General features: G+C 38.4%; 1 protein-coding gene across 1 annotated transcript; it reads left to right on the top strand.

The window, feature by feature from the left end:
* Positions 1–4,394: 4,394 nt before the first annotated feature.
* Positions 4,395–15,226, top strand: LOC137746715 (protein transport protein SEC31 homolog B-like). Its single transcript, XM_068486719.1, has 22 exons — positions 4,395–5,047; positions 5,670–5,724; positions 5,845–5,967; positions 6,496–6,592; positions 6,685–6,721; positions 6,824–6,929; positions 6,997–7,054; positions 7,816–7,913; positions 8,052–8,171; positions 8,684–8,726; positions 9,606–9,706; positions 9,783–9,910; positions 10,036–10,594; positions 10,749–10,841; positions 11,062–11,247; positions 11,354–11,567; positions 11,835–11,944; positions 12,060–12,233; positions 12,775–12,900; positions 12,989–13,256; positions 14,226–14,464; positions 14,559–15,226. Exons 1-22 carry the CDS (start codon positions 4,728–4,730, stop codon positions 14,649–14,651), a joined length of 3,348 nt encoding a protein of 1,115 aa, XP_068342820.1. The 5' UTR covers positions 4,395–4,727; the 3' UTR covers positions 14,652–15,226.
* The last annotated feature ends 555 nt before the right edge of the window (positions 15,227–15,781 follow it).

Genomic DNA, 15,781 nt, shown 5'->3' with positions numbered 1-15,781 from the left:
TTTAGTACACGTAAAGCTTTTAAAAGATGTTAGTTGATAGTCAGACGGTGGGTTGGGGCATAACGCCTAGACGGCTAGGCGAGGCCTAGGCGAGTACTTAGGGGATTTAAGTAAATCGATTATGTTTCGTGTAAATAAATATATGTTTATACTTAATATATATATATATATATATATATATAATAAATCACAAAATAGAATGACAAATATATTATGAAGTATTGGAACATAATGAAAACATTCATTTAAGTATTCACCAAGTCTCTTATAATTTATTAAAAAAATAAAATGCAAAATGAAAGTTATTTATTTTTTGTTTAAATGAGTCGTAACCTAGGCTGGTCTGGATAGGCTAGGCGTATGCCTAGGCGATCTAGACGGGTGCCTTAGCAGGTTTAGGCACCATTTTTTAATTTTGAAACGTCTGAGCATTAATTAGGGCGGTAGCCAACTGCCTAGCGCGTAGGAGGAGATTTTTAGAACAATGAATAGCACGGTTTTTCTACATTTACATAGAGGTCATTCTTGTGGCAACTTTTCTTTACTTTATAAGTACTAAATTACTTGCAGTGTGAAGACATTGAAGCCATAGAGCGGAAGTTGAAGGAGCTTGATATAAAGTACATAAAAAAAGCAGTAGAGGATGATGAAAACGGAACAAAAATCGACCAACTCTTTTTCAACGATCCAGATGGATTCATGGTTGAGATGTGCAACTTTGAGAATCTCAAGCTTGTTCCTGCTGAGAATCTCAAGCTTGTTCCTACAGTTTCCTTGGGCAAAATAAAGATCTCAGTTGACAGGCATACTCCGCCTGTTAAATTAAGGGCATAAACTTTGAAGGATGATATATTATGAGAAATATTTCTTGTCACCAATTTTCATTCATGAGATAGATGCTAAACCTGAACGTGATGATTTCTTCTTATCTTGGAACTAGAGGTGCGACACTGTTATTTGCAATTGCAAAGACACCGTTAAGCAAAATAGTACGTAACTTGTACACGTATACTTTTGTTGACTCTAAAAATTACAAAACCTACGTGGCGCGCAGACCGAGTAACTAATAAGCTAACTACGTTCTTCGGTTGAATGCGGGGTGTGCCAACTCGTCGGCCAAGCTCAGCCAAGGAGTAAAATTTGTTGATGTTGCGTTGAGCGCGCTGCTGACTTTTTTATCTTGCAATTGCGGCCGAGGAAAGAACAAGTCTCGGCCTTTGGATTCTCGAGCCTGAAGACAAGGCTGCTAATTCTGCGAAGTTCACGAATCGTCGGCGCTGATTCGATCACAGTGATTATATTCGTGAATGTATAAGCACGTCGAATCGACACCAGACTATATGGACACGAGTACTCAAAGGTAATGTATGTCTTGATAGTAAATGTAGTTTGGCCATCAAATGCCGAACTCTGAAACTCACTTGTGAGTATCCAATCATAAAATCACTCGGCGTTCAATGTGCCGAATGTCGTAACTCGTAGCACCTTACTTTGCCGAGAAGGCTAATAAGATGACCTTTGCCCATAAGGATCTGGAAACCCTTCTCGACCGAGACTTAGATAGATAACCAGTCAGCCTCAACGCAGTGTTGTTTATCCAAACTGAAGATGCTTATCGGTCGATTGATTTTACAACAACAGTGCTGTTTATCCAAACTGAAGATGTTCGCCGGTTGCCTCCACAGTGCTGTTTATCCAAACTGAAGATGTGTCGGCGGAAAAAGAAAACGAAAAATCTCAAGTTGTTTGAGAGGTTTGCGCAGAGCAATTGTGTATTGAATTTTTTTGTTCCTGAATTGCACCCTCATTTCTCTATTTATAGCAACAAAAACCAATCCTAACCATACTCAAACTAGGACTCCTTATCTGGCCGAGAATCCTTACTGCATCAGGACTTAACCACTTCATTCATCTATTTCGCAATAGGGCCCACCTACTTCCTATTCATCTGGAATATTCTTTTCCAAACAGGGTTTGGCCGGCTTTTAGTTAAGCGGCCCATGAACCGGCTAGTTTGTAGAAATCCTCAAACAGAGCTTCTGGGCCGAGAACAATTCTATACTCGGCCCAACCCAATAATTTTAGGTCCAAACAACTTTATATTTAGGCTTAGTTGCATAAACCCGTCATTTCGTAAGGCAAATTATGCCCCGAAATATCCTCAAACACATCGCAACAACTTCATAATCACCCCAAGATTGCAATGACCATCATCAAAATCTTCCCCAGGATTGTGTTTTTCATCTAGGCAAGAGCTTAACGCTATACCTTCCTCACTCGTACACCAGAACTATAGTCGATAGTGAAACAATAAGTTTGTCGACTGCAACATGCATGCGTCAAATTTCAACTTTAAAGTTAAGAGTAAATTGTAGCAATGATCCCTTAACTTTAACTCAATTGGAGCAATGGTCCCTCAACCAAAAATCCATTACCATTGGTCCCTCAACTCATCAAAACGTGCAGTTACGGTTCCTCAACTAAAAATTCATTACCATTAGTCCCTCAACTTTAATCCAACTGGAGAAATGGTTCCTCAACTTCAACCCAATTCGAGCAATGGTCATTCCAACATAACTCGTTTTGACAAAATTTTGACGAAGTTGACGTAAAGGACCATAGCTACACGTTTTGATGAGTTGAGGGACCCCAATTGTAGTAATGGTCCTTCCAACATAACTCATTTTGACAAAATTTTGACGAAGTTGATGAAAATGACCATAACTACACATTTTTGGATAAGTTGAGGGACCAATGGTAATAAATTTTTAGTTGAGGGACCATTGCTCCAATTTGATTAAAGTTGAAAGACCATTGCTACAATTTACTCTTAAAGTTACTATCTCTTTGTTAAAAACCAAGCCAAACATCATGTGAATAAAAATAAACAAATTTATATACACATCTTTAACATCAACTTAACCATGATGTCGAACAAGACTAACATATACACTACAAGTAAATCGATATGAGAAACACTATTTATAAAAAACGATACAAACTTGAAAGCTTAATGAAATCATAAAATACATATGGAAAATCACACATTTGACATAAAAAAGACATCGATGTAAACTGATTCAAGGACTTAGTCTATGAAAAGCTACAATGAATCCGGATCGAACTTGATGTGAGTGACTCAAACCAAAATGAAAGCTCAAATCCGAGAGGTGTATATGTTGATGAAGGACTGTATTATGACCTCAAACCTTCCACTGTCTGGATGAACGTAAGTAACCTCAAGTTTTCCTTTCCCGCTAAAATATCGTAATTAACTTATTAAATTGCTTACAAATGAGGGCAAGCCTTGACGTATCGGAATTGCTCATTTGTGACTGAAATGTCATAGATTCGAGTCATGGAAACAATCTCTTTAAAGTAATGATAAGATTGCATACAATAGACATTCATTCCCTGATTCTCGCAAACCGATGAGCTTTATTGACTTGGTGTCAAACAAAATTACAAATGACTTGAAATTCTTAAGGTCATTCCCCTCATAGAAAAAGCAAAAATGATTTTGGGCCGGCTATTATTCATATCCCGCAAAAATAAAGGCTCAAAGTTTTGTCCAAACACGCTCTACCTATGCCCACAGGTTGGTTATTATGGAATCCGACTCTCTCGAATCTATCTCATGCTTAAGGGATTCGTTGGAGAATGGCAGTAGGGAGGCCTATCCTACTTTGACGAAAGTCAAACGCTTAGGGGAATCCTTTCAGGATTGTCGTTGGTCTTGGATTCCAAGATCAGCCAATATGGCTGTGAACTTGTTAGCGTCGACAAGATTTTTGGAGATGTGCGATGTCAACCAACATCCATCTTCGTTGGTTCATGTCTTTAACAATGATGGTTTACTTTGTCCACCTTAATTTCGTAATGGTAGTGCAGGGGGCCACGTATTAGCATTAGTTGCAGCGTCTTTCCTCCTTGTACCTCCCTGCACTGCTCGGATTATTTTCTACCTAGTTAGTTGTTTGCCTTGGCGTAGGCTTTTTGTGTTATCTTGACATCTTTACCAATTCCAATTCCCCAGTTTTTTCCAAAAAAAAAAAAAAAAAAAAAAAAAAAAAAAAAAAAAGAAAGAAAGAGAAGCGCTTTCCCTATGGCCCAAAATACCCTCTGGTCCCCAAAAAAATGCAAACCATAGGACAATGCCTAGAATTACACTTGTCATCATCTAACTGGAGGTGCGTCAGTCATTCGTACAAAATTATCGTCTACATCCACGCACTCACCTCAACCTCCCTAAACCAGGCTCTTCCCGCTTGTACACAAACCCCAGCTTTCACCGTACAACCATCAACAGCACAAACACCGAAGGCACACAGTGCAACCGACCGCAGAGAAATAGTAACCCAAACCCGCTAACACACCATCTCGTAACGCCAACGATTGCCATATCAATATCAGAGGGGGAAGAGAGAGAGAGAGAGTGAGGAGGGGAAGAGAGAGAGAGAGGCCTCAACTCAGAAGCCAAAGTGCTTATCTTTCGCCTTCTCGGTATAAAATTTTCACACGCAGAGATCACACTCAAAACCAAACCCTAAAATTCAAAAAATTTACAGACTGGATTTACAAAATCATCCCCAATTCTTCAATTTCCAATAAAATCCACCATTTCTTCTCTCAGATCTGTTGCCTCGTTCGCCTTCAAATCCCCCAATTCTTCCGTTTTGCAATAAAGATTGAGTTGGGGTTCTTGGGTTTCGCTCAATTTTCTAGCCATGGCGTGCGTAAAGGGGGTGAATCGATCAGCCTGCGTGGCGCTGGCTCCGGACGCCCCATACATGGCGGCAGGGACGATGGCCGGAGCAGTGGATCTGTCCTTCAGCTCCTCCGCCAACATTGAGATCTTCAAGCTTGATTTACAGTCAGACGACCGTGATCTCCCGGTAGTGGGCGAGTCGACGAGCTCTGAGAGATTCAACAGGTTGTCATGGGCCAAGCCCACTGGATCGGGGTCGCAAGAATTCGGGCTTGGGCTCATCGCTGGTGGACTTGTTGATGGCACTATTGATATCTGGAACCCACAAACTCTGATCCGGTAATTGGATTTGAATTTGGCATTTGCTTTTGGTTACGATTGGGATTGAATTGAATGGATATGAATTGAGTTTTGCTTGTAAATTTCGGATTTTCTGTGGATTTGGATTGTGGGTTTTCTTTTGGGTGCTGGAACAATGTGGGAAAGTGGAGAAGTTAACAGATTCTGTAGTTTCTTGGTGCTTGACTTTGATCTGAGTGAATGGCCTGTTTGGGGTGACGGGAAATGGGGTGAACGGTACCTGACATTGGTATTTATTGTTCTGTTGTGAGTGATTAGATCTCATTTTAAGCTGTGCTTTTATACCCAGTTCTTATTTTTTTTATTATTTGTCATGGAGATAATGTGAATTGGGATTTTCATGAATTCTATCTATGAAGATGAAAGCTTGGGCGTATTCTCTGGACGTTTTCTGTTCATTATTTATTTTTGTTAGTATTGCGGAACTATTTGCAATAATTTGAACCTCCTGTTAGATTTATTTGGTTTTGATCTTTCCCTTACAAAAATATGCGTGGAAATACATGCCCTCTGGTTTTGTGAAACATTATTTTTGTATTTGAGAAAGCATTTTATGGTATGCTTTGGAAAGGCCTTATTTTTTGTTCTCTCTTATCCTTAGTCCGGAGGCGGGTGTAAGTGCTTCAGTTGGGCATCTCACAAGACATAAAGGCCCTGTAAGTTTTCTTCTTTCAGAATGCTTGTCTTTTTGGCGGTTCTTTCAATGCTTGGACAACTGATCATTACGTAGATTAGTTCTCAAACTCTTAAATTTGAGTCTTGTTATTTTGTTCCAGGTTCGTGGTCTTGAATTTAATGCAATTGCACCCAATTTACTTGCATCTGGGGCTGATGATGGTGAAATTTGCATTTGGGACTTGACCAATCCTGCAGAACCCTCTCACTTCCCACCTCTCAAGGTTTGTGCTAATTAGTTGTCAGTTTATCTGAAATATTGCAAACTCTTTCTCTAGAGTCTGTATTGTATTATTTATCCTCAATTTTTGGTGTAGTTATCTTTTTGGCCACACTAATTTTTAGTTACTCTTCTTGCCTTAGAGCCTTTGATTTGGTTGTCATGCTTCACCTTACAGTCTATGATGAAATGCACATGTAGAGTAGAATAATTAGACATTATTAAAGATGCTTACAATTTTGTTACCAAAAGGTAGCTAAAGTAAACACCACTAGTTTGTACAATTATCATCACAATGAATGAGACGCAAGGTGGATGTACTAAGCAATGTATAATCATAATAAACATAGAGAAGTGGAAAGGATGAAAGGTCCCTTTCTACAAATTATTCTCATAACCTGTAGAGACCTATGTTAATTCTGACCGTATTCCTTATTGTACAAGAGAAAGTCTATAATTAGATCCCTCTAGTCTTTTCTGTCTCCAGCTTTGCATGAAATGATTTTTCTCTCTCGTTTTGTTCTTTATGCAGGGTAGTGGATCTGCTGCCCAGGGTGAGGTGTCATTTTTATCTTGGAATAGCAAGGTCCAACATATATTAGCATCCACTTCATTAAATGGGACAACTGGTGAGAAATATACTATTCTCTTTAGGTACTTGTTGTCTAGTAGTTTTATAACTTTTTTTTAGTGTGAAAATCTAACATTTTGAATTTTTCAGTGATTTGGGACCTGAAAAAGCAAAAGCCAGTAATAAGGTGATTTGATTATTCTCTACTGTGAAGCTGTTGTATTAAAATCTCAATGATTATCTGGATTGGTCATTTCCATTACCTAACTTGACATTGGTTGTCCGGCAGTTTTACAGATTCAGTTAGAAGACGGTGCTCTGTTTTGCAGTGGAATCCTGATATTGCCACTCAGCTAATTGTTTCTTCAGATGAAGATGGTTCACCTTCTCTTAGGGTAATGATACTGCAGTACCATTCTATTTGGTTAGTGGTCAAACGTTTTAACATTTCTGTTCATGCAGCTGTGGGATATGCGTAATATAATGTCACCAGTTAAAGAGTTTGTCGGGCACACAAAAGGTAATAAGACAGAAAAAAATCATCTCTTTCTTGACATACTACCTGTTAATGATTCTTTGGTGCCTTTCTTTTTGGTTGGGAGCAGTTTCTTTCTTTTGGTTTCATAAAGCTATTTTTACTCCAGTGCTAATTTCCATTGTTGTTTAACTAATTACTGGACATAGGAACAGATCAGAGATAGCTGTTTAAATATTCTTCTCTACAGCTTAATATGCTAAGAGATTTTTGTACAGCCCTTCCCGATGTGGTTTGAAAATCAAACTGTATTCAAATATGAACATGATAATGAGTCTTATGAACCTGGAAGGATTTATGAAATTCAGGGAATGGCACATATTATTCATTTAATCAAATCCTCAAACTGCTAGTCTACTTGAGTTGTCTTTTACTATAGTAAACAAGCTAATCCATTTTGGTTATTGTTTGTCACTAATTGTGGAAGTGGGCATGCGAGAAAGCACAAGACTTTCAATGGGTCACCCGGATATCATGCCATTTTATGCGTGATTGTACTTGATTAGTGACTTTTTAAAGATACATCTTTGAAGCTGTGTGAAGTAGTACATAAGTTTCTCCATTATGCTTCTATTTATGCTTTTAGGAATTGTTGTGTCAACCTCATATTCCATGTGGTTGAACTTGCATTCAGTTTGACGAGTTTGTTATTTTTGTAACTCAAAAGTACCGTATTAATGATATTATTTTGATCTGAAGTTCATTGGATATGCTTATGATTATGTTACGTACACATCCTGCCCCAGGTGTAATTGCAATGTCTTGGTGTCCGAATGACAGCTCCTATCTGCTTACATGTGCCAAGGATAATCGAACTATTTGTTGGGACACAGTGTCTGCAGAGGTATGGTCTTTACCCGCTCATCAAGGAGGCCAATATTTTTCATTGTGCACCTTGTCCGCACTTTAATATCTCCTGTACTTTTGGTTTCAGTATCATTGTCTTGACTGTGGGGTTGTTTTTTGTAATATATTGGTTCAGATTGTATGTGAATTGCCGGCAGGCACCAATTGGAATTTTGATGTGCATTGGTATCCAAAAGTACCTGGAGTGATATCGGCATCTTCATTTGATGGAAAAATTGGAATTTACAATATTGAGGTATAGTGAGGTTTTTATTATATTTCTGAATTATTGTACTGCACAAGTATTGAAGAATCATGGGGTGTAAGGAATGTGAAATAGGTTGAAAGAAAACTCTACATATGCTTTGTTGCTTGCTTTTGTTTATTAAAAAAACTTAGTTGTGGTATCTGATATGTAGATGGGTAAAGTAGCAAAATGTTAGGTGATCTGTTAAATTGGCAATGGGCAAACTCCAATTTTTAGTGAATGCTTGTGCTAAAATCCACGATTTATGATTATTATATATACACAACAAATTTTGTTTGATTATTATTACTGCATTATCAAACTGAGGATCACAATTTGTACGAGACACTAGGCGCATGTATACTGTTATGTAATCTGGAATACCTTCCAGCTACTAGACCACTACATTTACTGTTATTTTATAAACTGCACATAAATGGTGTGTGCATCCTTGTGTTTATGTTACTTCATGAACTTATCATGTTTTAAATCTCTTCTATTCTTTTATATTTTTCTCACAGGGTTGCAGCAGATATGGAGTTGGGGAAAGTGATTTTGGTGCAGGTAATGCACAATTAATTAGCCGTTGCATAGTAACATTTTGGGGTTCTATTTAAAAACTGAACTAAAAAAACTATGATCCTTCTTTAAAACACACAAATTTTCAAATACTAGATTTTTTATTAAAAAGGTCGGTTGGTATGGAACTTGAAACCTTTTTTGTAAATCTTTAGTGAAGAAAACTGTTTTAAATCTTAAATATTAAGGAGGTAAAAAACCCAGATCTAACGGCCCAGAAGAGTGAAACTGGCCACAGTTCACAGAAAACGGAAAAGAAGGAATAGAGGAGAGAAGGGGAAAGTGATAAAAATATTACAAAGAACGAAGTGGAACAAGAAAATGGAAAAGCAACTAGAAACTCCTACTGCAGAAGAGTGTGAAACTAGTACTTGTTTGCAGAGCCAATGATAATCAAAGAGCAGAAAGAGATGGAGAAGGGACTGAGAGGAGAAAGGATTCGAGAGGGAGAAAGAGTGGCTAGATTGAAAACTCAGAAACCTAACTTTTTTGAGTTTTAAAAAAGTGGGTTTTTTTTAGTGAGTTTTTAGTTTAGAGTTTTTGAAAATGGGTTGAGCAAACAAGAGTTACGAGCTTGGGACTCAAAAATTGTTTTTGAGTTTAAAAAGTTAGATACCGAACATGCCTAAATATTGCCTTGACAATTTTAGTATTTTCTTTTTGGGTTGCTGAACTCTGTTAACAACAGCACTTCATTGGCTGTTTTTTTTCTCTGTTTCTTTTTGTACATAGATTATCTCTTACAGCATGCAATAAAGTTTGGCTATATGTTTCTTTTGGATTTTAGGTTGGAACGTTTTTAATTTGTACAGAACAGTAGATCTGCTGTGTTCCGAAATTTCATTTGTTATCCTTTCTTTTCAGGACCTCTGAGAGCTCCGAAATGGTATAAGCGCCCAGTTGGGGCATCTTTTGGCTTTGGAGGCAAGATTGTGTCCTTTCAGCACACTTCTGCGGGTTCGGAGGTAGACTTTATTGGCATGCTCCCTGTGTCTTCTGCAATGATGCATTTTAGAGTTCATTTTCCTCCCTTGTGTCCAGGTTTATGTACACAGCTTGGTTACTGAACACAGTTTGGTGAATCGCTCATCGGAATTTGAAGCTGCAATCCAAAATGGGGAAAGGCATTTACTTCGAGCCTTGTGTGAGAAGAAATCACAGGAGTCTGAGTATGCCACTTACCAGAAGAATAACTTTTTATGAGCTCCATGAGAGTTAATATCTCTTGAAAATTAATTCTCGTGTCATGGTTAACATCCTCTTTTGCTTCTGTTTGCATGATTTTTTTCGGCAGATCTGAGGATGACCAGGAAACATGGGGCTTATTAAGGGTATTGTTTGAAGATGATGGGACTGCAAGGACGAAACTGATCACTCATCTTGGTTTCAGTATGCCTGAGGAAACAAAAGAAGATGTTCCAGAGGATCTATCACAAGAAGTCGATGCACTTGGGCTTGAGGATACTATAACTGATAAAGGGGGTCTTGGGAGTGATAAGGAAGCCACCATCTTTCCTTCTGACAACGGAGAAGATTTCTTCAATAATCTTCCTAGTCCTAAAGCTGATACTCCTGTGTCAACCTCTGGTGACAAAATCTCTGTGGGGGATACAATTCCTGTTACGGAACAAACGGAACAAGAGTCTGATGGACTGGAGGAGAGTGCTGACCCATCATTTGATGAATCTGTTCAACATGCTTTAGTTGTAGGAGATTATAAGGGCGCTGTTGCAAAATGCATTTCAGCAAATAAAATGGCTGATGCTTTAGTTATTGCTCATGCTGGTGGTTCTTCATTGTGGGAGAGCACACGGGATCAGTATCTTAAGATGAGCCATTCGCCTTACCTTAAGGTATTTAAAATCTACTTTCTTAAGAGGCTCGGAACACTTCCTATTTCATATTTGATAATATTTGAAACTTCTTGAAAAGATGTGAAAGATTGATTGTACCGTGTCTTAAGTTTTCCCATAATTCAGGCTTAACATGACTACTTCCTACATTCAGATTGTTTCTGCAATGGTGAGCAACAATCTCTTGAGTCTTGTCAACACCAGGCCTCTAAAGTTCTGGAAGGAAACACTTGCTCTTCTGTGTAGTGTAAGTTTCCCAGCTCCTCAAAATGTTAATGCCGTGATGCATTGTGCCATTGTACATTGTAAATGAAGTGTTTTGGTTATTTGGCTCATTACTGTTCCTGACTCACCCTAAACTGCGCTCTTAATAGCTGTATCATAAGAGAATACCATTAACAAGTCAACTTTGAAATTTGTGTATCCACCAATTGATTTATGTTTTTCTATGTTTCTTGAATCAACAGTTTGCCTCCAGAGACGAGTGGACTGTGCTTTGTGATACACTTGCTTCCAAACTTGTGGCAGCTGGTAATACGCTGGCGGCAACTATTTGTTATATATGTGCGGGAAATATTGATAAAACCGTAGAGATTTGGTCAAGAAGTCTGACCACTGAGCATGAGGGGAGATCCTATGTCGACCTCCTCCAGGTAATTTTTCATTTAGACAGTCATGTTCTTCTTGGCCATGAGGTTAAATATGTGTTTTTTTTGGAGAGAGAGAAAGAGGTTAAATATGTTTTGTTATTTGGTTTAGGAATTAATGGAGAAGACAATTGTCCTTGCCTTGGCATCTGGGCAGAAGCGGTTTAGTGCATCTTTGTGCAAACTTGTTGAGAAATACGCCGAAATTTTAGCTAGTCAAGGCCTTTTAACAACAGCAATGGAGTACCTAAAACTCTTGGGTTCTGATGAGTTGTCACCTGAGCTTGTTATCTTAAGAGATCGTATTTCTCTTTCAACCGAACCTGGTATGTGCATCTTAAAAAGTTGCTGAAGTGACGTTTTAATATATGCATTATTGTATGTTGCAGATTGCGATCAATGGCAATTAATCTTATCAAAGTTAATACTGGTAGTCGATATTAATCTTATCAAAGTTAATACTGGTAGTCGATATTTTAATTAGTTCAATATGCAAAAAATACGATGGTTAAAGCTCTTAAAATTTCAAAAGCTTCTTTCTTGTCACCTGCATTACTTATTTCCTCCCCATATTATTTGTTGTGTTATTGCAGTAGAAAAAGTTGCCAAGAATGAAACATTTGGAAACCAACCTGCAGCAAGCGGGCCTGTATATGCGGCTGATCAATCTACTTTTGTGGGGGCCTCTCCTCCATATTATCAGGTGTTCATAAAGTTTTACGTTGCCGTTTTATTTTATTTTTTTGATTTGTCGTGTGTTGCCAAATCTGTTGCCTCAATGTGGATTGACCTTTTATTTTTTCTCTTTAAATGGTTAGGAAACAGTGCCATCACATTTGCAATCAGGTGTTCCTGTAAGTCCTTATGGCGAGAGCTACCAAGAACCTGTGAATCCTTCGTATGGAAGAGGAGGATATGGCCCTCCTGCCCCGTATCAGCCTGCATCCCAACCCCAGATGTTTCTTCCTAACCAACCACCTCAGGTTCCACAGGTAATTTGTTCTTATTTAGGGTCTTTATAAGTGTAATTAATTTGTTTACTTTATGAGTATGCTATAACATAGTTTTACCACGAAAAGTATATTCTTGGAACCAGTGTCCAATTGAAATTGCATTCTTAGAAGTAGAGCCAATGTGTATTCTCGTTTTTTTTTTGTCAAATGATAGATTTGTTAGATTAGATGTTAGATTAGGGAGCCAACGGGGTCCAAACCCACGCCGTGGTGCAAGGGCAACACTCCTCCACCACTGGTAGAGGGCCACTTGCCAATGTGTATTCTTGTTGGTCAAGGGTTATTAGGATTTTCATATTTGGTAAATTGCAGGTGCCACAAAATTATAAAATTGTTCGTTACAGCCTTCAAACATGCACTTGTTATTTTAATGATTATCTGAAATTTAGCTGTTAATCACACTTGGACATGAAATCCTAGTTGTAATTAACTTTTTGTTATTGAGAAGTTACTGGTCACTTCCCACATTTTTCAATGTTCAAGGGTCTGATTCATTGGAATCTTCATGGTGTACCTGTAGGAGACTTTTTCTGCACCTCCCGTTTCCTCTCAGCCTGCAGTAAGGCCTTTCATTCCTTCAACTCCTCCTGTGCTAAAAAATGTGGAGCAATATCAGCAGCCAACATTGGGTTCTCAGCTGTATCCTGTCCGTATATCTTCGTTTGATGTCAAATTAAATATCAGAAATCATGTCCATGACTGTTTTTCTAAGTTTTTTCTTGGTGGTGTTTCAGACTTTCCAACCTATGCAACCGGGGCCTGGTTCAACTGCTCCTCTTCAATCACAAGTCGCTCCAGTTCCTGTAAATAAGCCACATGGTATAGCTCCCTCTGTTCCTCCAAGAGGATTTATGCCAGTTCCTAATCCAGGAGTTGTTCAGGGGCCTCATGCGGGTTCACTGCAGCCACCTAGTCCTACTCACCAATCTCCAGCTCGTACTCCTGTGGCAGTAGCAGCTCCACCACCCACCATACAGACAGTTGATACATCCAGTGTTCCTGGTAATTCAAGAATTCTTTTTATCTTTTAGAAATTTGCTAACTTCTCTCCAGAATTGTCTTGCTCTGTCTGTTTAACTTGTGCAGTTTTAAAAGCAAGCTTTGTGTTGTAATTTTCTCTTGGTTGTAGTTCCCTCAGTTTCAAACTTAGAAACAGAGTAATGCAGCCAAAATTAGAGGGCCATGAAATATATAACATGCAATTAGTGTAATATGCTGGTAGGATTGCAATATTTTGAATTGAAGTATTTGTTAAATAATAAGATGCGGATTCTTTGAGGTATTGAGATCTCGATGACGTGAGAATTTTGGAAAACTGACAAAAAGGACATGAGAATTTTGGAACACCATGATCACTGCAAGCATGAGTGGTTATGGACAAATTGCATTGATATTCATTTGGATGATGAAGACAAGTATTATGGGTGGAGGTAATGACGAGATATATGATAAAAGTACAACTTGGAACAGAAGTATTGTCCAGTTTCAGATTGGTAGAGGAAGAGGATTTGTGCAGTTGACTCCAATTATAGTTGAGAGAACTACAACTATAATTGAGTTCTAATTAGGTTCTGTGTAATAGAGGGTCCAAAATTGAGTTCTAGTTAGGTTCTGTGTTTGTTAGGTATTATATAGTGTAGGCTGTTTCCCTACTTTAAAATTAAAATCGACCTGACCTGAATGGTGGGCTATTTACACTATTTGGGCCGTCCTCTTTTGTGGCGTGCAATTGTTGGCCAAGAGTAGTAGAGGGAATGAAATATTTGTAGAGAGTGCGGTTAGTCGAGTGTTTGTATCGCAGTTAATTTCATGGAATGGCCTAAATCTTGAACTGGGATATGGTCTACGAGACGTTTTGGCATCTAGACTTAGTGTTAATTGTGTGTTAATTGTGTATTTAAACAAGTACAACAGTTAGGAGACTGCTATTTATGTGACAATCTTTGCTTATTTGTGGATAATGTGGTACAGCCCATCAAAAATCGGTAATCGCAACATTAACAAGACTTTTCAATGAGACATCGGAGGCGCTGGGAGGTGCACGTGCAAATCCCGGTAAGAAGCGTGAAATAGAAGACAATTCGAGGAAGATAGGTGCATTGTTTGCCAAACTCAACAGTGGGGACATATCTAGAAACGCTGCTGATAAGCTTGTTCAGCTTTGCCAGGCATTAGATAATGGTGATTTCGGTACTGCCCTGCAAATCCAGGTACGTTTATGGAAACTTTGCTCTTATATTTTACTTTTACACTATAAAGGGTGATTTTTAATAGGGGGCTCTTTCTGTTTCTGCTTGCTATCAGGTGCTTCTTACCACTAGTGAATGGGACGAGTGCAACTTTTGGCTTGCAACTCTCAAGAGGATGATCAAGACAAGGCAAAATGTGAGACTATAACTTATGAACGCTGTGATTACCCAAGTTTCGGATTGTTTGGTTCCTAGAAATCTTTCATGGCCTTATCTGCACGAAGACATGACGGTTTGTTTTCATGCATTCAAAAAGTGCATCTCTAGATTTTGGCCTGGGGATTTGATTAGCTTTGGATTAATTCTACCTTGGAAGGCAATTAGTGGGTTTGAAGTTTGAACGCGGTTAGAAAAGATAGTCGCACATTAAAGGACATCTTGTTGACTGTTTCAGTTTTATTTTTGTAGTGCATAGAAATAGCATTGATTTTTTGTTTTCTTTCGACGTTTTTGCATAAATTCATAGTACATTTACGAAGCTGTTCGAGCTTTTCCTAGTGATGTGGTAACATTTGCCAATGGCATGAAATTGTACCCCCCACACCTTTGTGTTTTTATTATATGAACAGATATTAGAGTGACGACTTCAATTTTGTCGAAACTGATTGGATGTGTATCATTTATATGCTATTTTTTTTCGCAATTTGAGTTTTTTGTATTGGTTTGGGCACACGAATTTGAAGGGGCCTTTGACATTCATGTCAATGGAACCCCATTTGTCTAGGTTTTTTCTTCCATGGTTGTTCTGTGTTTGCCCGAGTCTTGTATGATGCAAATTTGTATGATGGCAGGACCAGATGTGTATTTGGTAGACATTTTTGATACGCTGGATATCCTGTTCATGTCTGATGGCAGGACCAGATGTGGCCGAGTTCAAGCGCCCCAAGAACATAGAACTGTGCACACGCTAGGCCACAAAGATCCAGACCTCTCCAATTTTATAACAAATATTAGCAAGGCTTCCTCAACTTTAAATCAATTGGTGCAATGGTCCCTAAATTCAAAATCCATGACCATTGGTCCCTTTAACGCATCAAATTGTGCAGCTATCATTATCGTCAACTCCGTTAAAGCTTCTGTTAAAATGGCTAAATCAACTTTAACCCAATTGGAGCAATAACTCTTCGAACATAACTAGTTTTTATAGAAGTTTTGACAAAGTTGGCGAAAAAGACCATAGCTGCACGTTTTGAAGAATTAAGGGATCAGATTTTTAGTTGAAAGACCATTGCTCTAATTGAGTTAAATCTGAGAGACCGTGCCACAATTTCCTCATTT

The sequence above is a fragment of the Pyrus communis genome, chromosome 10 (genome assembly GCF_963583255.1).
Source record: "Pyrus communis chromosome 10, drPyrComm1.1, whole genome shotgun sequence".
In the NCBI taxonomy this organism is placed as follows: Eukaryota; Viridiplantae; Streptophyta; class Magnoliopsida; order Rosales; family Rosaceae; genus Pyrus; species Pyrus communis.
This window is presented reverse-complemented; position numbering and strand designations above follow the sequence as displayed.

What these genes read in the sequence shown, in the direction of transcription:
- LOC137746715 (XM_068486719.1), top strand. Translation starts at nt 4,728, where the DNA reads ATGGCGTGCGTAAAGGGGGTGAATCGATCAGCCTGCGTGGCGCTGGCT. An exon ending in AAGCAAAAGCCAGTAATAAG is followed by an intron (nt 6,722 to 6,823) that starts GTGATTTGATTA and finishes GTTGTCCGGCAG; the next exon opens with TTTTACAGATTCAGTTAGAA. An exon ending in GGGACACAGTGTCTGCAGAG is followed by an intron (nt 7,914 to 8,051) that starts GTATGGTCTTTA and finishes ATATTGGTTCAG; the next exon opens with ATTGTATGTGAATTGCCGGC.